Source organism: Jatropha curcas, chromosome 3 (genome assembly GCF_041381405.1).
Source record: "Jatropha curcas cultivar XTBG-Jc1 chromosome 3, XTBG_Jcur_1.0, whole genome shotgun sequence".
Taxonomy (NCBI): domain Eukaryota; kingdom Viridiplantae; phylum Streptophyta; class Magnoliopsida; order Malpighiales; family Euphorbiaceae; genus Jatropha; species Jatropha curcas.
This window is the reverse complement of record NC_143153.1, coordinates 25,845,105-25,872,520: the sequence shown is the minus strand read 5'-3', so window position 1 is coordinate 25,872,520 and position 27,416 is coordinate 25,845,105. Positions and strand designations below refer to the sequence as shown.

The 27,416-nt window shown below is 29.1% G+C and overlaps 2 protein-coding genes and 1 long non-coding RNA gene across 3 annotated transcripts; all 3 read right to left on the bottom strand.

Moving 5' to 3' along the window:
* Positions 1 to 332: 332 nt before the first annotated feature.
* Positions 333 to 1,976, bottom strand: LOC105636551 (alkane hydroxylase MAH1). Its single transcript, XM_012219851.4, has one exon. The coding sequence runs from the start codon at positions 1,877 to 1,879 to the stop codon at positions 404 to 406; it is 1,476 nt and encodes a 491-aa protein (XP_012075241.1). The 5' UTR covers positions 1,880 to 1,976; the 3' UTR covers positions 333 to 403.
* Positions 1,977 to 16,222: 14,246 nt separating this feature from the next.
* LOC119369682 (uncharacterized) lies at positions 16,223 to 18,826 on the bottom strand. The gene is made up of 2 exons (XR_005177254.2): positions 18,028 to 18,826; positions 16,223 to 17,100 (listed from the first exon to the last, which is right to left on the bottom strand). It is a non-coding gene; the product is annotated as an uncharacterized LOC119369682 (long non-coding RNA).
* Positions 18,827 to 23,108: 4,282 nt separating this feature from the next.
* On the bottom strand, positions 23,109 to 25,167 carry LOC105636552 (alkane hydroxylase MAH1). Its single transcript, XM_037636352.2, has one exon. The coding sequence runs from the start codon at positions 25,071 to 25,073 to the stop codon at positions 23,577 to 23,579; it is 1,497 nt and encodes a 498-aa protein (XP_037492280.2). The 5' UTR covers positions 25,074 to 25,167; the 3' UTR covers positions 23,109 to 23,576.
* Positions 25,168 to 27,416: the final 2,249 nt, after the last annotated feature.

The window sequence follows — 27,416 nt, the reverse complement described above, 5'->3', positions numbered from 1 at the left end:
TAGAAAATTAAGATAGTATCAATTGTTGCTTTTTAACTTTGCCTTTATCTTTGTGTTTCACAATTAAATAAGCATTAACTATTTAGAGAATTAATAATAGTAATTTAGCCAATTATGTATTTTTTTTTTTAAAATTGAGATAGTTCAATAGTTTTTTTAATTAATATTCAAATTTCAATGGGCGGAGGAGTATGATTTTATTGATTATATATATATATATATATATACACACACTATATTACGAGAGAGACAAAGTTTCTAAATAATACACAATTTAAAATAAGCAATTCCATAAATATAATGGAGAATCCGATCGTTTAACTCTGGCTGAGTAATGAGAATAACATGTAAAAACTTATGTCATTTAATGCAGAACACAGTAAACATTAAACATTGTAACAAGTCAAGCCCATCTCCTACTAATCCTAACCTTTAAACCGTACTTCATGTGAAGAATAATAGAAGTATATTTAGGAACTACAGCATGTTCTTCAACTACCTCGATATTATAATTATGAAGTAGAAAAGCTGCCATTGCTTTCATTTGGACGAAAGCAATATCTTTTCCCACACAAGTTCTTGGGCCTGCATTGAATGCAAGAAACTTGTAAGGCGATTGATGTATAATCCTCCCTTGCTCAGATATCCATCTTTCCGGCTTGAATTCAAAACAATCTTCTCCCCATAGAGATTTCAATCTCCCCATCAAATAAGAAGATAAAAGTATTTTCATTTTTGGATCTACATAATGCCCACTTGGTAAAATATCATTTTGCAATGGTGCCTTGTACTCATATGTAACTGGAGGATAGATCCTTAATGTTTCACATAAAGCTGCATGCAGATATAATAATTTGTTTACCTTTTCTAACTCAAGAAGCTGAATCTTTTTCTCTCCTCTTTCGCTTTCCGGTACTATAGAACTCAACTCCTCTCTTATCTTGGCTTCCACGCGAGGATTTTTCGACAGAAGCCAAAAAAACCAGCTCAAAGAATTCTCTCTGCCTGCAACCATAAAGTTGTAAATAGTATCTCTTAAAAATTTATCCGATTTTTCATTAACATATGGTGTTAACAAATTGACTCCTCCTCCTTCTTCTACTATTCCTTGTCGTCTCATTGATATATATTTGGCGGTTACGTCATCAACCATTTTTAAAGCATCTTTCACTTTTCTTTCTGTGCCAAACCCTAACCAATTTTGAAACTTCCACAGCATTTTGGGCTGAATATGGCGATAAAATAAAGCTTCCTCAATATATTCTAGCGCAGTTCCAAGTTTATCACCGAGTAAACCAGTAGACAGAGTTTCTTGATCATAACCTGTAACTAAAGTGAAAGTAATATCAGCAGTAAATCTATGAACCAAATCTTGTAAGTCTATTTCTTTGTTTTCACTACAGATAAGCTCAAGAACAGGAAAAAGTCCTTTTTCGACTTTAACATTGGCAGTGCGGAATAAAAACTTGCGAAACTTTTCGTGGTTGATTAAAGAAACAGCGTTCTTTCTTTGATTCCTCCAAAGTTCAGAATCAGAGTTAAAAATCCCATCTCCAAGAACATCGGAGTAGATTTCTTTGTATTCTGACCCTTTTGGATAGTTGCTAAAGTTTGTACTCATAATATGCTTTATATTTTCTGGATCAGTAGTGCATATTACGTACAAGCCGGTAAAAGAACCTTTGTAGATTGTCGTGCCGCCTTTTCGACCGGCAAGCTCGATCATCCAGTCCGGTAACCGGTTTATGTTGCGTAAAAGAGATGGCAGCGTTCCGATCAACGGCCAGCTTCTTATTAATTTTCTGCGGTTGCGTAACCAGCAACCGGCTACGTAGCAAAGAGTTGCTAAGAGGATTTCAAAGATACCTATCAATGCCATTGCTTTTAAGAGTGAGTTTGTTTTGGATTGTAGTATTGGACAGCTAAACTATGAAATGAGTACTGTTTTATAGACGTGGAGTTTTAAACTGCACTGTCCTTGCATATGAAATGTTTTAAGATCATATAGCAATTATATGTGAGTACATCCACACATGACGATGTACTAAGTAATAAAAGACGAGATTCAATTATTTAGACCGGGTCTATAAATCCATGCATAGACTAAACTGATAAAAAAATGAAGATATTTCTAATTATTCACTAAAAAAACATTTAACACAAAAGAAAAACTTGTCAACAATTGATTGTTACCGTGACTTATAAGTGATACATTGACTCATGAATGTGAATCATGAGTTGATCTATTTCATGTGCTTATACTTGTTGTAGTTATTTGTGATTTAATTTTTATATATAAATTTTTATTTATATTATAATATTATAAATCGTTTTTATAATACTAAAAACCTTAGGACTTGATGAGATATACAATAACTACTTAACTAAAAAACTATGAGCACTTTCAATAGTAAATTTGACATTTCAATTTTATTCTGAATAAATTGAATTTAAGTGATGAGAAATATGAATACGTTTTAAGATTCCTAATTAAATTATATTTTACTATTTTATGATCATAGTAATAAATTATTACTTTTTAACTTTGCATTTATTAGATTATTTAATAAATTTACTTAAATAGAAAGTATTATTTTATTATAAATTATTGATGTTTAACAATGTTTTTTTTAAAGAAAAATAATACTAATTCATTAATTCATTAATAAAGAATATAACATCAATATTTCATTGGAATTAAACTTTTTTTTACGTAATTTGGAATAAACTTGAAATTAGGGTTGATCATAATTCAAGTAAAAACCGAATAATTGAACCCAACCATGCTATTTGGTCTATTCAGTTTGTTTAATTTTGTATTTCAATTATGTTTGATTATGAAATATAGAGTGTCAAGTATTAATTTGCCACTCAACTACATGTACTAAGTTTTTTTTTTTTTTTTTCAAAATCAACTCTTATTTCTTTTCAAAAGAAAAACAAAATCATCATCGGGTTTGTATTTAGTGAAATTCATGTCTACATATACTCATTCGTATATAGGGAAATTGTACGTGTCTTCTTAGAGCTATACTCTCTTATTTTACCCAAAAAAAATGCAATAAATAAATTGTTTTAATTCCATGTCAATTTAGTACTATAGTTTTTTGCCTTTCCTAGTAGTCTAAACAAACCTTTTTTAGAACCTTTCAATAGGAAAGAGGAGCTAATTAGATGTTTAACTTCTATTCCGTTCCCAATATTCGTTTTCTTTATTTTCCACCTCCTCCTCTCAATCTCTCCCCTTTCTCTTACTTCCAAAATCACTGTAATTTCATTGTCAATCAATGTATGGCATGCATGCAAGACAAATATGGTAGAACATTGCATTAACTTGAGCCCAAATACCAGCAATGACATTCCAAAAACTAGTTCAGTGTCTGTCAATGGCAGAATCAATTAATTGCAGCATTTACACCTAAACTATGTTTGGTGAGATGTAATAAAATATGTATCGTAATCAAGACAAATATGGTAGAGCATTGCATTAACTTAAGCCCAAAGACCAGCAATGACATTCCAAAAATTAGTGTAGTGTCTGTCAATGGCAGAATCAATTCATTGCAGCATTTACACCTAGCCTATGTTTGGTCAGATGTCATTAGATATGTAACGCAGTGAGAAATGTATTGTACTTGAATGTAAATTAATATTCCATTACTATGTTTGGTTATGAAATAAAAAAAAAAATTTATAAAATGTAATCGTCATTCTATTTTTATGTTTGTTTGTAAACAGTGTAATAGGGAAGCCTAGTTTTTCTAGGGGAATGCTTTTGGTCTGCTTTCGATATGGTGAAAAGCAATCTCGTAGTTCTTGGTCACCAAAGATACATTTTTAGGTACTTCATTTTATTTTTTATTTTTAGTACGGCAATGGATAAAAAGACTAATGTAAGGATTATTATTTTTTCTTACTAAATGTTAAAATGAAAATCGATATATAATGTAATTAACATACCACCGTCTCTACCATCATTACTATCATTATTGATGTGGGGCAAGGGGCCACGGCTTGCTATATTTATAAGAATTTTTAGTAACGGTATCTTTCTGTTTAGTGGTTGAAGAGTATTATATTAGATTATTGTTTCTGAGTTCAAACTCATCTACAGCATCTTTAATTCTAGAAGTTTATTTTTTCCTTTTTCTAGTTTTTATTTTTGTTTTTCGTCTTTATTTATATAATTTTCTTTTTGTTTTTTCTCTTTATTTATACAGATTATGTTTTATTTGATAATTTTCCTTTTATTTTTTTTGGGCAGATTAAATAACAAGTCTATACATCATTAATTTTTATAATTTTTTTTATTAATAGATTAAATGTAAAATATGCTCTAAAGCTAAAATCTAATTGATTTATTAATATATATTATATTATAGAATATATACTATTGTATCATTAAAATGACTCTTTTAATAAAGAATGTTTTTTTTTTTATGACAACACATATTACTCATATTTCATTAATTTGATTACATTATTTGATATTATTTTTATTATATTTTTAATATATTTTTGTCTAATACTTTCTTTGCTATTGGTTTTTTTTATTAATTACTTATATTTTCTAACCTAAACAGTTAAAATATGTTTTAATCATGAAACGAAAAGGGTGATTTGTCTTGGAATTAAAGAACTTTTATTATAGAATTTGAATTTCTTTGAGAAGGGAGAAATTGTGGTTTACATTGATTGAATTTTCTGGTCCTCATAATATTTAGATAATTTTAGATGTAAAGAGTCTCATAAATAACTTGTTAAACGATAAGTTATGTATTAGAAACGATTTGCATTATAACCTTTGGCATGTTATTTGCCCCTTTAAAGAAATTTGGGTTCAAAAACTATTAATTTTTACATTTGATATGAGCGTTTCTAATAATGCAAGACTGCTAATTATTATATATAGAGTTTTAGATAATTATTTCAACTAGTTTTTACATATACAGTTTTAGCTAATGATTTCAGTTAGTTTTATATATATATATATATATATATATATATATATACACGAGGTTTCACAATTTTATAAATTATTATTTGTTGCTATTGAATGATTTATATCATTAATTTTAATATTATGTTATTTGATTTCACATTCTTTTTTAAATTTTAGTTTTTGAGTTTGATTAATTCTATGAATACATAAAAATTCATATAAATATTAAAATAAACAATTATAAATTTATATTTCAATTGTGTATTATTGGTTATTTAGTTAAAAACTTAATAACTTAAAAAAAACTTTAGAATTCTAAATTGATTAAATAAATACATATGATTTTTAATTTATTCAAAGAGATGAATCTAATATTATAATTTATGATTCTATTTTAGTATTTTTTTTAAAAATAATATGAAACTGAATTAATCAAGTTTTTAGAATTACAGTAACATATCTAAAATTTTAAATGTTAATTGTTATTTTCATTGTAAGTATAATATATCAATTTTAGGAAGTCATTATTTCTTTCAGATTGAAAGTTATTATCTATATTAAAATTTTTTATTGTCATTTATACTATTTTCATTAAAAATTTTTTGACCAAATAAAATATATATTTATTTAGGTAACTATATTTTTTTAGGTATTTTTTTTAATCAAGTTTATTTCTTATTCATCATATGAAGTGACAAATACATTTTCTTGCCGTATGAAAAAATCTTGGCTCCGTCACTGAATTATATCCCTAGTCCAAATGAAATATTTTTGCAAAGGTTCAATTATAGCCTTATACTTTCACATTTCATTTTGGCGAGAGGCATAATTATTATTTAAATGTGAAAGTGTAGGGTCATGATAAGTTTCTCGTAAAGTTCAAGGGGCCACAAGGATAATTGCCAAAAGTATATGATCAAATTTATATATTATGCCAAGAATAAATAAAAATACATATTTAATGCATTGAATAGTATGAAGAGAGGGAGTAGCATGTGCATTGCATTCAACTAGAGCTAGCCATCGGTTTGATTTGAATTGGAAATTGACTTGACAAAAGATAGGATAAGAACCAGTTCAATTATTTTGATGCTGAGCCAAATTGGAATTTCTGGTTCACGGACTTGGTTTCAATTCTTGCCTTCTTTCTGATCCAATTCACTGAACGGACGGTTCCAAGGAGGTAAGATTGGGTTTTCTTCGGCCAAGAAACACCAATTTAACTAGCAATTGTGAACTGATTTCAGGAAGCCATTTTCTTTCTTTTATATTTTTCAGAATTTTTGCTAGTTTGAATCGGTGATTCTGGCCAAGATAATTTATTTTAATTCTAATTTCAAAATTTTAGCGCCATGGAAGTATTGGTTTAGTGAACCAGACATCTACCTCTATATTTTAGGATGGCAGCAGGTTGGATATCCGCTTAAAATGCTCTACTTGAATTCAAATCCGATTATAAATTAGATATTTTAATCTATTTAGAGATTCATATTTAATGTTCGAACTCATGTCAAATACAATTATAATTATCCGTTTAAATATTTGAATCCATTTAGCATTAAAATATTTTTTATTTTTGAAAAATAAAAAAATTATGAAATTATTATTTTGCCTTAATAAAAAATAATATAATATAAATATTAAAAATAATTATAACAATAATTATAATTAGAAAGGTGTATATATAAAAATTTCTTTCGAGAAAAATAATTATTTTAATACTCGAGTCCTTGATTTCAAACCTGATACGATAATGTACACCAAAATATAGCCTAGTAATAAATACATATGCGACTTGGTAATAGATTCATATTCAAATCCTCTTTTTGAATATTAAAAAAAAAAAAAAAACTGATACGGCGGTAAAAATCTTACCCGAACCCTTTTCAAACCGCTTATTTACTATCCCAACTTTGCCAAAAGTAGGTCCGTTCAGGGTAAGTACCTACAAGGTCAGATAAAAATGCCATCGTATCTACAGAAGTACCTATGTACCTAAAAGCTACGAATCATTTCACACTTATTGTATTCGGTACTTTGCATTGGATAATTTGACAAGAGCAACACGGTAGAACATGGGGGATAGTTGACAATAGATGGAACTCAATACTTCGACCATACCATTCAATTGACTTGTACAAACATGATGGATTGGGCTGCACGTGAGTGGGATTCATAGATTATGTGCGGGTCCATATTTTACCCGATTCAATCTATTCCATTAAATATGTGAATCTGAAGACTATAAAGGTTAGATTGAATATGAATTCAACGTAAATCTACGAATCAAATAAATGATTATAATAATATTATTTTTAAATAAAATACAACTCTTTAAGAGGATTAATAAAAAAATTAAATATACTTACAATCTTGATTATACAATAATTTTCACAAACTACAAATATATTTCAATAACAATATTAAAATTAAATTTTTTAATATGTTCATTATTATTAGCATCATAATCATAATCAACAATGAAAACTTAAATTTCCTAATAAAAAAGACGACCAGTAAAATTAAAAATGCTTAGTAACATTTTAATTCAAACTACAATATACTCCAAAAGCAAAGGTAATATCTACTAAATATGTAAATAATTTAGTATTTATATTCAAAATTGCAAATCAAATCAACTAACTAATTCATAATTTATTTATGAATTGATCGGATCTACGGATTTATCTACTGTATATGTGATCCAACCCAACTCGTGAATTATAGAGATAACCCTCCCAATTCAACCTATTATATTTTCAAACCCGCCAACTTAAATTGGGTTGGATTAAATCGCTGAAATTAGATCGGATTATAACAGGTCATGTGTAGCCCTAACGATAGATGGTAGTAATAAAAGAGGGTAGCCGCTCACAAACTTCAGACTTTTAATTTCAAGTGCTGGAAGTTAAGCGGGTCTAATTTTCAATTTGTATATATTATAATCATTAATTCTACCTTAAATTTTATATTTTTTATTATTTCATCTCTTTCTTTTTCTTTTTTTTTTTACATACGTGTCTATATGCTTAAACCTAGTGTTATTTTAATAAATTATTTCTAACAACGGTGATTCCAGATTTTAATTTAACCCCTAAACTTGCAATCAGTAAATCTCATTTCGCAAATCTTACTTGCAATTATTTCCAAACATACCGTTTATTTACTTAGGTGTTTGCTATAGTCCCTTAAAATACCTTGAAAGATTCATTTATTAAACATATTCAAATCTTAGCTGTTAATTACTGCTTCTGTACTATAATTTTTGTCTTGCTTTCCTTATTATTGTCATGTTTCATTGTTTGGAAGTGAATAATATGTTTGTTCCTTAAGCAGGATTTTCTCTCAATATATTTGGGTTAGATATGTGTGTATGGAGAAACTATTAGTTCAGAGTTTAGTGCTTGAATATATTCAGTTTTTCCTAGACCTTAATCATAAAAATTAAATTTATCTTGTCGATAAAAAAATATTCAATTTATCATATTTCGGTTGATATTTTAATCGACCTATCGGTTGTGAAAGTGTGTGCATATATAATAACATTTGCTGTATTATAGTAGCAATGTTGAAAAAAAAAAAAAGGGGGAGGGGTGGGACTTTCCAAATGAGGGAAATAACAATTAAAATAGAAAGAAAAACATAATTTTTGAGGTTGGCAGTTTAAATATTATTGAAAAAAATAATTAGAGATATCATTATTTCGTTATTTTGAAATTTTTATGATTAAAACATGTAAAATTCATTTAGAAAATAAATATTAATGATCTTTAACACATATTTTTAATGTAATTTTCTTCTTAATAACTATTCAAATAACACCTTTAAAATTTGTATAATTTATGATAATAACCTCACTTCCGACAATAATGATGGACCTATAATTTCAAGGGAGTAAAAATATTTTAAAATTATTAATAAATGGGATTCTAAAATAAAATTGAATACATTAAACACAAAGTTAATAAATTCAATTAAAAAAAAAAACATTTAACAACATTATAGTTGATGTGAATTTACATATCAACGTCAGCAAAATAAGCGGCCATTCCTCCTATTACTGAAGACATCTTGTCCGTGGAGATTTGTAAATACTGCCATTGAACCTAAATCTTTAAATCCCCATACACATCATCATCTCCAACCAATCTTTAAATCTTTGATGGCTTGGGCAAATTGTTTGATGCAATTTCACAACGGTAACTCTAAACCTACTAAAATATCAATCAACCTGGATCAATTGTCATATCGTATATGCATTTATCGTTAAATTATATCTTGGTGTACTTATATACAATACCGGAGACGGGGAGGCCAGAGGTGGCCCCGCCAGCTCCTAACCAAAAATTACCCCATAAGATTTTGAAATTTTTTTATTTTACTCTTTAAAATAATAATTGTTTTCAATTTGACCCCCTTAACTCTGGAAATTCTTTTATCCCTAACTTTAATTTCTGGCTTCGTCGGTGCTTATATATGTGTTTTAGGAATATAGTATAATGTGAATGGTTCTATGAACCTAAATTGGAATTTCCAATGGTTAAGGAAAAAGAATTTTAAGGAATCTTTAGAAATTAAATTAATTATTTTAGTAATTGAATTTACAATCAAAATATGGATATTAGAGGTTGTTTTCGTATGAAATTAAATACTACTATAAATATGAATAAACAGTATTTTAGCCTATATGTGTCAATTGAGGCATTTATGGGTTAATCGATTAAATACGGCTAAATCATTACTTTAAATTTTGCGAATAGTTTTAATTGTATTCTAAATCCAACTTTCTTCTCTTAGTACTTTAAACTTTAATTCTAATTACAATAGCACCTTAATTTTAAATTGTGCTCAATTTGATAAATAAAATATTATTTTTATGAGACCCCATTTAACTTTTTTTTTTTTTTCGAAATTAGACTCTTTTTCCACCTCCACTGGCTAAGAGAATTTCAAAGTTCCCTATCGATCATTGCTTGTAAGAGGTTGCATGTTTTTGACATACGGTATTAATTGGACAGCTAAACTATGAAACTAATCCTATTTTACAGATGTGAAGAGTTTTAAAGTGCACTTTTCATGCATGTGAAAATGTTATTGTCTCTGTTCCATAATACTTGTCACATTTGAAATTTCACGTCTCTTAAGAAACCTATTAAGTTTATTTAAGTTACAATAAATTATTACGTAATTGACTATATTACCCTTAATTTAATACTTCTACACGTAAAAACCAAATAATTATCGGTCATATACAAGGGTAAATATGAAAAAAATATATTCATTACTCCTTAAAATTATAAATGTGACAAATATTTTGAAATAAATTTTTTTTTTAAATGTGACAAATATTGTACAATAAAGGTAATACATTATACAACAATGGTGTATGAGTACATTTGCACATGAAGCTAATAGAATAAAAGACAAGATTGACTTGTCTAAATCGAATATATTGATCCTATTATAAACCAAATTAACTAATAGAAAAATGAAGATATTCATCACCATACATTAAGACGGAAAAGACAATTGACATGATTGATTGTTATAAATAGTGATATAATGACTGTTGAACCTGAATCATGAGTTCATCTACTTCATGAATAGATGTATTACTCCTATATAGTTCATTCTATATATATATATATATAACACTAAAAACCATAGAACTTAATAAGAGATAAAATAACTTAATAAGATATAAAATAACTACTTGACTACAAAACTAAGAGCACTTTCAATAGTAAATCTGAAATTTCAATTATATTCTGAATAAATTGACTTTAAGTGATGAGTAATTTTATACTTTAGTATTTTATTATCACAGTAATAAATTAGTACCTTTTAACTTTGCATTTATTAGATTCTTTAATAAATTTACTTAAATAGGTGCGGAGTGGAGGTCTCAAGTTTGACTTCTCTTGACTACAAGTGTTTTCACTAATTTGGTGAGTTCAGAGGAGAACTAACCCTCTATTGTGTAGCTTGCAGTATTATTGTTGTTTATAAATTATTGTTTAACTATGTTTTTTTAAAGAAAAATAGTAATTTAGTAATAAAAAAATATAACATGGGTACATTACGATATTTCCATAAAAATAAGAAATACATGTACAGAAAATTGAAATTTTCTGTTTAAAGATGATCTTGACATAAGAGGTTAATCTTTCGGATAAAAACTTGTCTTTTTCTAGATAGGACGATACAAGAAGCTTTCTGTAATATTATCTCGAACTTTGTTCTTTTGGAAATTTGCTACATTTGAAACTCAGAAGAATTTTAAAAAATATTAAACGTTAATAAATGATCAGGCCGTATTACCAAATTCCATTCATACATGATTACCGAAACTTGAATATCTGTATTTTCCCACTAAAATTAATCAATAAGCCATCTTGTATTTCGAACAACTAAAAAAGAAAAACTCACAAACAAATGTAAATCCTCAACAATGATGAACAACTTCATAAAAATAGAGAATGCACAAAAAAAATCCCACTGTGATTGTGCAAAAAACATTCAACCCAGATAGCAAAAGCAGTTGAGATATATTAATAAGGATAGATATGAGAGGTTTACATCAAAAATTTGTACAAACGAATACAAATCTTGAAATTATTGTAAAAAAAAAAAAAAAAAAAAAGCAAAATCAGGCGAAAAGCAAAAAGGAACCGTTGCCGATAAAAAAAAAAAAAAAAAAAAAAGATATGCGGTCGTTCAAAGAAGCAAAATCTATAAAACTCCAAAAGAAAGGAGAGAGGGTGAGAGATGACAAGGTTTTGTTTCTTTTTTTTTTTTTTTTCTTTTGTTTAACAATGTTTTAGACTTTTAAATGAAAAATTAGTATGTTGCATGTTTATTTGAATAATTCACTTAATTAGATTTTCTAGCAAATTTACTTAAATAAAAAATATTTAATTATAATATAAATTATTATTTTCTAGCGATGCCTTAGATTCTTAAGCATAAAACTATTATTTTGCATGTTTATTTGAACAAGAAATTCTTAAATCTTTATGAGATAAGTATGTGTAGGCTTTAGTTTTATCAATGTTAATTGTTTATTTTTTCGTTGTCATAATCATAAATTTAATATAACATTTACTTATAATTAAAATTTCCAAACAAGAAATTATATTAAAAATTCAATGTATTCTTTATTGTTGTAATAATAAATTTCCTAAATATTAATTAGAAAGAAAGTTCCTACAACCTAGGAGGGGTTTGCTTTATAGGAAGCCAAAAAACGTGAGCCTTTTAATATAATGAATCACAAGAGAGTAACTTGTTCTTATGAAATTTAACCATATTCTTTTTTTTGTTTATCTCTGTATAGTGATAATTATTAAAAAAATAGATGGTGAAAATAATAATAATAATAATAATAATAATAATAATAATAATAATGATGATGACAAGTTTCGGAATAGTAACAATAACTCTAGTCCCACGTGTTGCAGAGCAAAATAGATGTTTGACTCGAATCATGATATCCAAGCATTGTTATTACCGAATTATCCATTTTACCCTTTCTTTAAAATAAAATTGTACCTACTGCCCCTGTTACATTGCATATATACAGTATAACATTCAACTTTCTAACTGTGAACCATCCAATTATAAAATATGAAAAATTAAAATCGTAACTCTATATTTTATCAAAATAAACTATTTTTCTCTTATATTTTTTAAAAATATATTATTGTATCCTTGTGTTTTGAGTGCGATATATTAGATTGCTCTTTTGTTCAATATTTGAGATTTTAGAGTATAAGTTGAAATAAGATCTAACGGTCTAAAGAGATAGAATAAAATTTTTTCACCAAAATGTCCCTTTCCATCTCTTTTTTTCTTCCAAAAAACACCCCATAGTCAAAAATAAATTTTTTTTTTTTAAATTGAGAAGATATGTTATAATCTTTTCACTCAAGAAAATGAGATATGCCCTTTTGATGCGTTTTCTTTTACTTTTTTGTAAATATTTTTCTTTAGATTTGAGAAATTTGCCATTGATGTGAGTCGAGCACTTCATTTGCCTTGAAAAATGAAAACCCAATTTCCTCTTTTTGTTTACAGGCTTGAACTTATTGGTGATTTTTTTGTTGTTATCCTTATCATATGTTTGGGTTCTATCATTGTCCACACTTCACAGCAAATTAATGTGAGTATTGGCCTCTCTCCTGCATATATTGAGGTGATATTATAACTCTTTTTATTCATTTCCTTTGGTTTCAGATTTGGTTCATTGTAAGTTGATCACTTGATTGATTTTTCAAAGATCTGTTGAAGAAGATGAGTTAATTGATGAAGTCTTTTAAATTAAAAGTGTGGAGGAGAGGAAGGAGCAAGAGGATTCTGTTCATTTCAAGGTTATAAATGTCATTTTGTGACCATTTAATGTCTAAATTCACAAAAAAACAAATGAAAGGGGAGGATAGTGTGATGGACTAAAAATACGAAAATATAATAGTCTATTTTCAAAAAGACAAGGGCAAAATAGTTTATTTTGATAAAATATAGTGGTACGGTTATAATTTTCCTTTATAAATTATGTATGGTGCCTTGAAACGAGTCAGACCATCTACGGTGGCCTTCAATTCTTTTTAATCAGCAAAAGATATTGTTTATTATTATTATTATTATATTAAAATCCAAGAAAAGTTTAACATACATAGACAAGTATACCTAAGTCATCATGCTAAAAAACCAAACCTAGCTCATGAATTTGCAAATGCAAATGGCAGTTATACCCAACCTAGAATGGGTGAAACTTTCCCATCAATTTAAAAGCCTTGAATTTCTTTTGGAGATCCAAATGACTGCAATTTTGGAGTTCGATTCCAGTATTAAAGGAGAGGAGTAGTACTAAGATGAACTAAAAGTTTCCAAGGCATATAAAATTGCCAAATTTCACTAAAAAAAAAAAAGGAATTACCATAAAAAAATTTATCGCTATTTCCTTAATTTTTATCGATAAATTTGTATTGCCCACCGTTCTGAAAATCAGACCAGATCGATTGGTTCGACCGGATCGATTAGGAACCAAATTATGCTTTGATCTGAGTTGAATAGCAAAACCAAAAGGTTAAAAAACCGCTAAGAAACAGCGTGAACCGGGTAAGAACTGGCGAATTAGTTCCATTAATTGCTACGATTCAACTCCAACCAGCAAAGTGAAAAAAAAAAAAAAAAAAAATCGGACAATATAGAAAATTGGAGATGATCCAGAATCGAACAATGGCCAAACCACCTTCGCCTGAGGCGGCTTGGCGAGTTGTTTCACCTGGTGCTGGCAGTGAGACTCATGGCCACCCTCCCTGTTGATTGTTCTCTTTACAAGTCTCTCCTTCTTCCTATTAACTAGTCCCGATGAATCCTTTTATTCATTATCATGCAAACCAAATCGCTTAGGAAGAGACAAGGCAAGTGATCAATTCCCAAACCATACATTTCCATGCCCTATTCTCAAAATTTTCAATTCATTTTCAGGAAATTACTCTGTTTGTTTGATTAAGTATGGCTTTCGGCTCACTCTCATAGTCATTTTGTCGATCATGTGGAGCAGTTTAGCAGTCGAAAATTTACCTGCTAAAAATCAGTGAATATCAAAGCCGTCCCATTTCACTATAGTAAGTGCAATTTTTTCTTCTCTAGCTTTGAATGTTTTGTTTACTTGGTTTCTCTCTGTTTTTTATACTTGTTTGTCGAGAGAAAAATTGAGAATTTATATGAAAAAGAGGAATTTAAAGAGTTTGAATCCTTGTTCTTTTTGTATAAATAATCATTATTTTGTGCTACAAAGTCTTTAAACAATGTAAGAGATCTAGATATAACAAACTGTAGTTATTATGTTTTATAGTTTTCAAAATAAATCAAAATTTTACTTTGGTTTGTTTATTATTATAATTAATTAATTTTTTTATTAAATTGCACTTTATATTTATATATATTGGGCTTATATAAGTAGAAGGATATATTATAATATAATGTTTTATCCTTTTTATAAAAATTAATTCATATTTACAAATCCTATATTTTTAATTATATTTAAAAATATATTTTAAAAATATTATATATAAAAATCCAGTTGAACCGTACTGAATCTAGTCGAATCCTCCGATTCAGTGAACCCTTTACTTTCACTAGTTCAGTGATCGGTCCGTCCTAAGAACATTAGCATTACTGACAAAATACTAAAGAGTTTTTTTTTGGTAAAACAAAAATTTTTGTTGTTAAATTAGCGACAAAATTTTATTGGTAAATTTTATTTTTTTGTCGCTAATATCGTTGTAAAAATTAGCAAGTTTTATCAGTAAAATTATTTGTTATTATTTTGTTAGAATTTTATCTTTAACTTTGTCATTGTTTTGTCGGGATTTTCTCGTTGAATTTATTATGAAAATTTAAAAAAAATATAATTTTCTATCGGTAATTTATCGCAATTTTATCTAACTTTAATACATATTTTAATAAAATAAATTGATTTTATCAATAATTAATGGTATTTCATCACAGTTTTTTATTTTTTATTTTAATTAATAAACTAATTTTATTGTAATAATTATATTAAACTTTAATAACTAAATTAAATAAAGAAAATTAATACAAAAGCACAAAGAAGTAAAAATAAAAGAAAAAAGAGTAACAGCGAGAAAAAGAGAAAAGAAGAAAAGAGGGAGAAAAAAAAAGGAGAATGAGAATTTATGAAAATAAAAAGAGAGGAAGAAAAAAGAAAGAGAAGAAAAGACAAGATGTAAAAAGAAGAAGAAGAAAGAAAGAAAGAAAGAAAGAAAGAGGAAAAAAGTAGAGGAGTAGTAGTAGTAGTAGAAGAAGGAGGAAAATGGAGCACTTAAAGAAGAAAAATGAATGGGAGAAAGAAAAGGATATTAGTACCCCCGAGGGATGAGATGAAATGACATAAATCTCTTATCCTTTAACTGCAGGTCTCGAGTTCGAGCCATAGGTATGAAATACCTTTAAATACTCGGGAGGAAGCACTTTACCCCTCCCCTTTGTAGGTATATCCGGCAGAAATCCGGATTAGTTGGGCCAGTGGACTTTAGATACTGGATTATTAAAATTAAAAAAAAAGAGAGAGATTGATTGTCACGACCCGAAACCATGGGCCGGACCGGCATAAGGTCCAGGTAAGCTTAAGGCTCCTGAGGCCGTAGTAAGCCTGAATCACTAAAATTCTACTTTTTCAATATAAATTTCAAACATTCAGCCCATATTTCTATGCAAAATGAATCTCATAAATATTTTATCCCTCGGCCTAAATTCAACATCTTAAACTTTTCACGGATTGAATCTCATTTATAATACATCACATTTATAATATGGGCTCTCAGAATCATTTCATCTATATTAATACACGACTAAATATAATTCTACAACTGCAGAGTCACTAACTGTTAGATATACATAGATTTTTATACATATAGATACATAGCAAAATAATTATTGAACTAGAAAAATTTTTTTTCTAGCCCTGCGGCGAAGGAACATAGCTTAATTAAAGAGAAACTTACTTCCTGAAAAATTAAACAAGATATGTGAGCCTTCTAAGAAGTAATACTTATTGCAAAACACACACATTCACACAAATGTGTAAATATATCAATCTAGTCATCTGACTAGTTATATGCTCACACAGCTAGTTACACAAATGGCATATCACCAACAATCACAATTATTAACATCTTCACATAATCACATCACGTGGAAAATTGGTCTGTGGCGTCACCTAAACCCCTAATGAGCCGTCCTCACACATGGCCCATCTTCTCATAACGTGTGCACCAGGGAGCCGATCCTCCATACATGGCCGACCAGTCTAATCCTGACTTGACCAACCCTCTCATTGTTTTTCCATTCTCTCTTTTCTTTTCCGTACCAACATGAGACAACCCGGTCGTCTCCGTCAAATCTAGATCATCAGGCGCACACAACAGGTGGCCATCCTGCGGGCTACCATCAAATCCAGATTATCAGGTGCACCCAATAAGAAGCCACCCTGTGGTTTCTATATAATCTGTATCATCAAGTGCACACGGGGCCGCCGATCTCCCATTTACCCGGCCGACGGTCAAATTCCATAATTTTCATATTTCATAGACCGTCATCACAAACCCATGGTGACCCACTTCATCCCAACTCTACACAAACATGGCAAAACATTGTCACATCACAACTAATCAATCATTGCAATTAAATGCAGACATATTGATCAGTCAAACATCATAATGCAATGCACAATTAGACATCCATACTTAAATGCAAATAAATAAATAAATAAATAATATTAACAATAAACAACAATGATAAAATAAATAATAATAATAAACAATAATAATGAAAATAAATAAATAATTGAATAATAATGATAATAATAAAATAATTAGAGCACTCTATTTATTATGTATTAAGTTATAGAATTAATCTAAATAAACTTATTAATTAGTCTAGATTCTATCAAAATTTCAACAGCACCTCCCCTAAAATTTGACTAAACCATAATTCCACAATATAGTATCAAAGCCCATCCGTCGGATAATTCAAATCAACTCATCCTGTCCGCCATAACCTTATTTATCAATTATTCGATCAATCAATTCACACAGCCCATCCATCGGTCAATCCATTCAACCAATCCATCCGCTTCAGACTACATATATCATTCATCAAACTCACATATATACTCTTAATAATTTCAAATTAATTAATTAACAAATTATATTAACCTCCAAGCATGATTCAATGATATTATTAATTGCTCCAAAACTATTTTTTCGTCTAAGCCGTAAATTATAACTCCTCCTAACAATATTTATTAAAATTCTTAAATTAGCTTACATAAATATTAGCATAGGCATTCTTATCTCAATACCGAACCTTCTAGTTGTAACTAATGTTCATGAAATATATATAACAATATTCAGAACTAATTTGCATTTACATTATACTGACCGATTCTTAGCAAAATTAGATTTGATTGATTATTCGTTCAAATTCAATTTAATTAACTAATAATTATTAAGTTTATAATTTATACTGAAAATGGGGAAATTGGTCTTAGAACATACCAATTGAGAATCGGGCGACGATTCCATGATCAGCGCGAAGAGAAGAGAATTTTGTCTCTCCGAGCCTCGCCGGAGTGTCGCCGGCCAGTCACCGGACCGCCGTCCACGATGGCCGGAAAATCGATTTTACCCAGAATTTCACAATTCATGCGCCCCTAGCATCGAAATTCCATCAAGAATTCAAATCCATGCTCCAATTGTTGAGTCTATGCCCGATTTGGCCTAAACCTCGCAGACCGAAGCTGCATGCCACCATCAATGGTGGTTTCACCACCGGAGCCCCATCATCGAAACCAAAAGATGGGAAACACTCGCTTGACCAGAAGGAGTCGATCGAAGGTCCTCCAGCTGACTGAATCCACCGGAGACGGCGAAAGTCGGCGGAGAAGTTCATCGCGCGGCGTCCCATTTCCCAGTCGCATTCTCTCTAATTTCGGGTGCCATCTCCACAAAGCAAACCTACAGATAGCTTCCTCTCAATGTACTCTACGATTTGGTATCAAGGCTCGCCGGATTTGGTGGTCGGAAGCTGGAGATTGGAGGAGAGGCAGCGAGTGTCTCGCGAGCAGAAGAAGAAGAAGAAGAAGAGAAGAAAAGAAAAAGAAGAGAGGCGGGTCTAGAGACTTCTGAGCCATTCCGGTTCGATTCAAATCGGTTTGATCAAAATCAACGGTTTGACCTGATTTAACTTGGTTTTCGAGTTTTTCACTTGGTTTTCAGAAAATTCAAGCTAGTTTTCGATAAATCAATTTGATTTCCGGGTCTGGTTCGATTTATTTTGGTTATTTAGTTAGGTTTCGTAACATTTCCTCCATTTACTCAATAATAATAAAAATATTAATAGTAATAATATTTGATTTAGGATAATTAATTTTTATATATTCATAATAGATTAAATTGCTGAAATTTCATATTATTTCTTGAAAATTTTAAACTGTTCTCAAATAAAAAATTTCGACATTATATTTGGGTTTGGGCTCAACTCGCAAAACTTTAGACTCAAATTAAAATTATTTGGTGTTTCTAGCCCATATAATCGAAAATAGAGATTTTTGATTTAATAAAAATTCGAAGGTTTCGAAAATAAAAATTCAGGGTATTTCATTGATATTTCAAAATAAATTTTCAGCCTTATTGGTAAAATTGCTGCTAAATGTTGAGATTTTGACGGTAAAATTTATTTCATGTAAAATTTTAATTTTTTTAAATTTTGCTGATACTATATCAGTAAATATTAACAAATTAGCGAGAAATATTTTATCGCTAATTTATTAGTAATTTGTTGCTAAATTTCTCTATTTACAGTATTTTGTTCCCGTCTAAAATTTTTTATAAGATCTGTTGCTAATTTCATTAGTATTTGTCGCTAATTTTTCCATAATTTGACGATAAATTATCAAAATAGATGCGTATCTATGACATGCTTTTTACTCATAAAATTCATATTTGTTGGTAAATTTTATTAGTAATTTATCATTGATTTGTTGAAAAATTAGGCACAGTTATTACTGGGTAATTTGATGGTAGTATGCTGCCAAAATTAAACAATATTTTTTAATTGTAAAATTAAATTTTATCGGTAGTTTTTTGCTAAATATAGACAAAAATTTTTTGTTAATAAATACTAATTTTCTTGTAGTGTTCTAGATCTTTGATCGTTTCATCTAGGCATAAAATAGTGACAGAAACCTAAGCTAAATGAATTGTAATCATTATTCTACGGAATGACTATTGATTTTAAAAAGAAGTCATCATGATGGCTTAAATGACCATCAGTTTTCATTTTGATTAGTTCACAACAATCTTTTTCTCCCAGCGGTAAGCACGGGTTGTCCGCGATGTTGATTGTCTAGGGACGGTCAGGCTCGTCAAGGTCTAAGTTTTCATAAGCCTTTACTCCTAACCGTTATGTTCTCGAGTAGTTAGTGCTCGGTTCTATTCAATGGTTCACTTCTTGGTCCTGAGATTGACCATGCCCCAGATTATAGACAAGATCCTCAGATCAATTGCTTGTAGAATAATCAGGGGTAGTGATTTCTAGGTTAATCTTAACCAAGTTGTTGTAACCCGTCCATTCTATTATGGCAGTCCTAAGCGGCCGATATTATCATGTAAAATTCATCATAACATCTCGAATACCTTAAAATAAATCATTTGATAGGTCAGTTTGTCTGTTGTAAGTGTTGTTTGGTAAGCTGCTGTAAGTTTTTAATGAGATCTTTAATACTGTCGTAAAATAATTCATGATTTATTCGATAAAAAAATTATAGCAATTGATAAGATCAAATTTGATCACATGTATAAACTTATCTGATTTTGGATATACCAAATTATCAGTTGATTTCGTTAGCATCTTGATATCTTAACAAAATCTTAACAGGTCCCACTGAGCATGCCAAAAAAATTGAAAACTAAAATTGTTATGGATCCTTTAAGCCTGCATTTATCAGGAATGCATTGGATAAGGCGGATAAACGGGTCGGGACTTGCCAAAAAGAAGAGATGAGAATAAGAAGAGTTTAGGAGGGGAGAAAGCAAAGATGAAATGGAAAAGAGAAAAATATAAAAAATTAGAGGGTTGGAAAAGAAGGAAAACATTAAATACTGTTAAATAATTGGGTTTATTTGTATAGATTCGCACGTATCAATTATAATATAGTTTCCCCTATTTATAAGGGATCCTAAGAGTGCCCTTCCAAATAAGATACACCTTTAAAAAGTCTATACAAAAATCCAAAAATGTCCTAAATCTAGTGAACATTTACATTTATGGGTGTTAGGTTCAAATTGCCCTCTCGTTACTATTCAAACTATCTAAAGATCATTTTTAAACTTTGCCAATTTGGATTTAATTTTTTGGACCAACGTTGATAATTATAACCAATCAAATCGGTTCAATTATTTTTATTGTAAACCGGATTCATACCGTGTCAGTTGATATTCCCAATTACAGATTTTATTTTATTAAATTTGCATAGCTTGAAACCACTATTTCTATCTGCAATTTCAATTGAAAAAAGTGAAAATAAATTACTGAAAATAGATTTGCTCAATATTACAACTTCAAAAGCATATTCCATTATATTTATTACGCCGCATGAAATTTGGAATGAAATGTCGATTCTCGATTCTATTGTTTACCATAAGCAAAATGAGGGCAATAGAAATAGAAATAGAAAAGAAATAAAGTTGAATAGGAACTCCTTGGTGGGGACTGAGCAGCCGAAATAAATTAGTAATATTCATTTTTAAAAAATAAAATAAATACGTCTGTCCTTTTTTATTTTTCTTCAAAATATCAAATATATCCCATTTCATTTAATTGTTTTGTTCCCTGTACAATTTACAACTAAAAATAGGAATAAAAAGAAGAAATTCTATTTCATATTGCACGCCAAATATAAAATTAAGTGAAAATTTTTACCCTCATTCGTATTTCATTTTATTCTCAATAATTTCTTATTGCATTGATTAATTTTCTGACAAGTGCAACGGTAGGATTAATTGAATTTGAGTGCACTGCATTGATTAATTTCTGACAAAAGAGGGTAAGTAGTTGTAGAAGCCTGAGGATCATAATAATAAAAAGAGGGCAGTTGCTCTGGACCTTCAACTTTTTTTAGCTGCTGCTGGTTCAGACAGCCCTTTGACTGAATTGTAAATTTTGATTGCAATTATTTCCAACTGCTTGCGGTTGCGAGTAACCAATTTCTTTTCTTAGCTGTTTGTTGTTGTGCCTTAAAGGTTTTGTAATTACAATGCCTCAATATTCATATTAAAATCTTTTCTTTTAGGAACATTTTAAAATCTTAGCCATTAAATTTTGTTTTGAGAATTCAGTTACCTTTCAAAATTTTTATTTTATTTTTTCTAATTTTAAACCATCGTATATCCAGACTAACTAACCCGATCAATTAGAACTCGCATAGAGTAGGTTCACAAGAAGAGCAAAGTCCTCCCTCTAAAAAATTCTAAAAAAATATTGAAATTATTTTTTCTTCATTATATTGAAATTAAAATCTAAAACAATATCAAAAATTGAATTTTAAATTTCAAAATTTTAAATTTTAAAAATTTGACCAATTCAATTAATATATAAAAACAATTTTAAATTTTAAAAATTTGACCAATTTAATTCAATTTCACTTTTTGCAACAAACTCACATCTCTTTATACTAAAACAACAAAATTTAAAGTTTTTGACTTTTGTATGCAAAATATTAATTTAATATGTTGTTAATATAACTTTTAGAGCAATAATATTTATACATTTTAATTCTCTAGTAAGTGTTTAATCGATATAATTTTACAGATTAAAGTGTTCAATAGGTCAAATAAAAATTAAAGATGTCACAAAATTTTTTATAAAAAGTATACGAGTGGATTTCTGTATTGAGCCATACAATTACTCACAAGCAAGAAACAAACTCAACATTCTCAAACAAATAAAAGATTAACATAATTCAATTAGATTAAAAATCCTGATAAAAAACCAAAAATTATATTTAAAAAACAGATTGAAATATTAAATTAAAAATTTATGATATAATGCTTTGCTGCTTTGCTTGAGATTCATTTTCATTATTGTTGTATATTGAGTCTATATTTGATGTTTTGACAAGGTTTTTTCACCTAGTATATCTCGGTTAGGTTTGGATATATGAAGGGTCTCTTAGCTTGAATTTAGATCCTAAATATATTAAGTATTTCCTAGACATAATTAATTAATAAAATAAAATATCTTATTGCTGATTAAAAAAAGTATTTCAATGTAAAAAAATGTAATATTTTGTGATTAATATAAATGATATTGCATTGGATTCATGATAATATTTATATATATTGATTTTCTTTTTCTAATTTGCCTGCACGCATATTTATCACTGCAATCTGAATTTTCCGGAAACCATATTCTAAGTTTCTTTTGTTTTTTCTATCAAAAATGAAGGAAAGAAAAAATATTTGCGAGGCTCATATTTTTATATCATTTAAATATTTTCGAGTATTAGTAAAATATTACTTTTGAAATATACGATAGAAAAAATTAAAAATTTCATGAATTCATATAATTTCAGGAATAATTAAAAATGTATGGCACCCAAATATATTCTATATTAATAAAATTGAAAAAAAAAGAAAGAAAAGAAACCTATAAACTTGATAAACGTACCTTCAAAAGGAAACAAATTGAACCCCCATATAGCAGAAGATAACGAGGCACAACTGGGGCCACAGAAGAGGCAATTACGACACTACTTCAGAACCTGTAGAGTTTCTAAGAATCCCAACCAAAGCCAGCTGCTCCAGGTGCTGAACCATCAACATTAAATTTTACATTGAAATACTAAATGAGTTAAAAGATAAGAAGGAACAAGCTCCGTTTCATAACCTCAAACATGAAATTTCCTGACGAGAATTCGGAAACGTACATATTTTTTACTATTACAAGTTAAATAATAATATAATATTAAAAGTAATGCAGCAAATTATTCTTCCTGAGCACCAGCAGACATTTTTAACCAACAGTTATTTAATAAAACGTAGTCTTATTATCTCCGACTAATCCTAACCATTAAACCATTCTTGATATGAAGGATAATGGAAGCACAAGTAGGTTCCGGAACATGTCCTTCTATTACCTTAACTTGGTAATTATGGAGAATAAAAGCAGCAACGGCTTTCATTTCAGTCAAAGCAATTTCTTTTCCCAAACAAGTTCTTGGCCCTGCATTAAAGGTTAAGAACTTGTATGGTGATTGCTGTATAAGCCTTCCTTCCTCTGAAATCCATCTTTCTGGCTTGAACTCCATGCAATCTTCTCCCCATAGAGATTTCAATCTCCCCATCACGTAACTAAGATATAGAATTTTCATTTTTGGATCGACGTGATGTCCACTTGGTAACACATCTGGCTTTAAAGGCTTTTTATGCTCATACACAACAGGTGGATAAAGCCTTAATGTTTCACATAACGCTGCGTGCAAATATATTAATTTGTTTACCTTTTCCTGCTTGAAGAGCTGTAAACCTCCTGTTGTTTCACCTGTTGATGCTATAGATTTCAACTCCTCTCTAATTCTAGTTTCCGCTCTTTGATTTTTTGAAAGTAGCCAAAACAACCAAGTCAAAGAATTTACTCTTCCTGCGACAAGAAAATTTACAATAACATCTCTTAAAAACTCATCCTGCGATTTCGAACCAATCATTTTTCCTTGGCTGATATAAGAAGCCAACAGATCTTCTGGAAAGATGTCGTACTTATGAGTTTCAAGTTGTTCTCTTCTCATTGATATATATTTCGCTGCCATCCGGTCAAGTGTTTCTTTCGCTTCTTTCAGTTTTTGCTCCTTGCCAATCCCTAACAGCCTCTGTAACTTCCAAAAGAGTTTTGGAAAAACATGTCTGTAGAATACAGCTTGTTCAGCATAATCTAAGGCAATAGAAAACTCATCTTTTGGAAGTTTCGTAGAAACCGATTCTGGGTCGTAACCTGTCACGAATATCATAGCAACATCGAAAGTAAATCTATCAATCAAATCTTGGAAGTCAAAAACCTTATTTTCCTTACAAAGGAGTTCAAGAACCGGATGAAGCTCTTTGGCTAGCTTGTTATATGTCGTTTTAACAAGAAACGAGTGAAAACGATCATGATTAATGAGTGCACTTGCGTTCTTTCTTTGATGCTTCCATAAATCGGAATCAGCATTGAAAATTCCATCGCCTAATACATCAAACATTTCTTTGAACTCATCACCTTTAGGGTAGTTGTAGAAGTTGGTGCTCAATGTGTGCTTAACATTGGCTGGATCGCAGGTGGCAACTATGTCCATGTTAGAAAACCATGGACCTTTGAATAAAAAAGTGCCTCCACTTCTTTCGATTAGAGCTTTGCTCCAGTCATGGAAGTCGGGTACGTGTGCCACAAGAGAAGGGAGCATTCCAAGAAATGGCCAATTCCATAGAAGCTCATAGCGGTTGCTTAACCAAAAGCCTATTGAATAACAAATCACTGCTAATAGTATTTCAAAAATGCCTAGTAATGCCATTGCTGCCGATATTTCTTTCTTTCTTTTTGGGTTTGCTTTAGGGAATTGATCAATTGGGTATGGTATGAGAGGAAGTTCGGTTCACGTAGTGCGTTTTTTATAGGCAACTTGCAAGATATATCAATAGGACAAGACTTGCTTAATTATACTTGTGTATGGGTGGTCCCATAATGTCAACGGTAAAAAATGTCTTCATTTGAACCAAATATTGTATAAGGCTAATAACTTGCGTAGATAGGCACCACTAGTTTGAAATCTAACTGTAATTACAGTGGGAGGTGTATTCATACTATAGTGTAAAAGGAGATTGAAACTTCAACAGTGTCTGTAAGTTCATAATTAGATCTATAGAAAAACAATTTATAATGAGGTATAATCACGAATCTTGAAGTGAGCTTAATTTCATATCAAAAACGATATGTAGATATCTGGTAGGAAAATTTAAAATTAAAAAAAGAAAGAAAGAAAAGACATGACTTTTTTTTTTTTTTTGGTAAAAAAAGGAGAGCCAAGCTCTAAAAGCATGCATAATCTAGGTTAGGAAACCCCAGTATAACATGAATGAGCCAAGAATTCATGAATAAAACATGACATTTTTTCAATAGATGATGATATTTTTCTTCTAGATTCTATTAACACGGCATGTTTCTTCGTTGAGTGGTTCAAATTCTTGAAGACAAATGTATAAATTCTCTCAAGAACTTTGTTATTTTAACATGTATTTTCAATTTTTACTTTAACACATCGAATATTATAACTTATAAAATTATACATATAGAAGACTTTAATGTAAAACTATTTAATTGAATACTTTAACCTATAAAATTATACCTATTAAAAATTATAATATAAAACTAATTAATGTGAACAATTGAACTTGTCAAATTAGATCAAATAAAAATATGAAAATTATTATTTCAAAGTTGTACTAACCACGCATATTTAATCAATATGTTCTATATAAAAATTTAGAACTCTAAAAGTTGTTACAGTGTAGGAAGGTAGGGGTGAGCAATGGATCGGTTCGGTTCCAAACCGAAATGAATTGAAAAACTAAAAATAAAAAATATTGCTTTTGAACTAACTGATCTAAACCGAAATTATTTTGGTAACCAAATATGACTGAACTGGTTCGGTTACCGAATATCCAAATTTACTTTTTTGACTCATTTTCAATTTTAAATTCGGAAAAAAACTTATAATTCAATATCCAATTTAGAAGCTACAAATTTTCTAATAAAATAGTTTCAATTATTGCTTTAAACTAAAATCCACAAACTACAATAATAAAGTAAAATTCCAAATCCATAAGCATTTGACAAACAATAACAAATTAACAATTCAAAATTTACAAACAAACAAAGAAAAAAATAAATACAAACAAAAAAAATTACAAGAATTTAAAGCAAAAGGGAAAAAAAAAAAAAAACGAAACTACAGATTCAAAGAAAAAGGTAAAAGAAAGAATTGAAAGGAAAAGGTTAAAGAAAATTAAAACGAAAAGGAAAAAAAAAATCAACGTTCAAACTTCAAAGGAAAATAAAATATGAAAGGAAAAAGCAAAAAAAAAAAAAAAAAAAAAAAATCGATTTAAAAAAAAAAAAAGAAAAGAAAATTTGAAAGGAAAAGAAAGCAAAAAAAAAAAACTAACCTGATTGGAGTGAACAGTAGCTTTGAGCAATGAGTTTAGCTGGAAAAGGGGATTGGTGATGAGAACTAAGAACATAGAAGAAAGAGGTTTGGGTGCGGTGCAAATTTGAATAGCGGGAAGAGGGATTGAGAAGGGAAAACGCTAGGTTTAGTGTTTTAGCTGTGTAAATTAAAATGCAACGTTTTAATTTGCGGTTCGGTTCGGTTAATTGCAAATTTTTCATCCAAAATCGAACCAAATTAAAAATCTAAAATTATTTCCAATTAAAAACCGTATCCGTTCCAAAAATCGAAAAACCGAACCAAATAACCGAAATTAATTGGTTCAATTTGATTTTCCGATTTTTTCCAAATTCTGCTCACCTCTACATGAAGGTGTGCAATATACCAAAATTGATAATTTTAAGGGCACAATAGATCTCCTCCATAATTGAAGATGTCATAAGATTGAAGTAACAAAGTTCAAGAATGAATTTATGTATTTCGCTAATTCTTTATATTTGTTATAAGCATAGATAATCAAACTATGTATAAAAGATTTAAAGAGTTTGTTTGTGTGCTCATTTTGAAGATCTGTCAGTTTTTTGATTATTTACCTATCAATTTTTCATTAAAATTTTGTATCAAATCAAAGAATTATGTTGTACTAATGTAGTTATGAAAATATTGCTCTATATTTAATTTTTAAGGGAG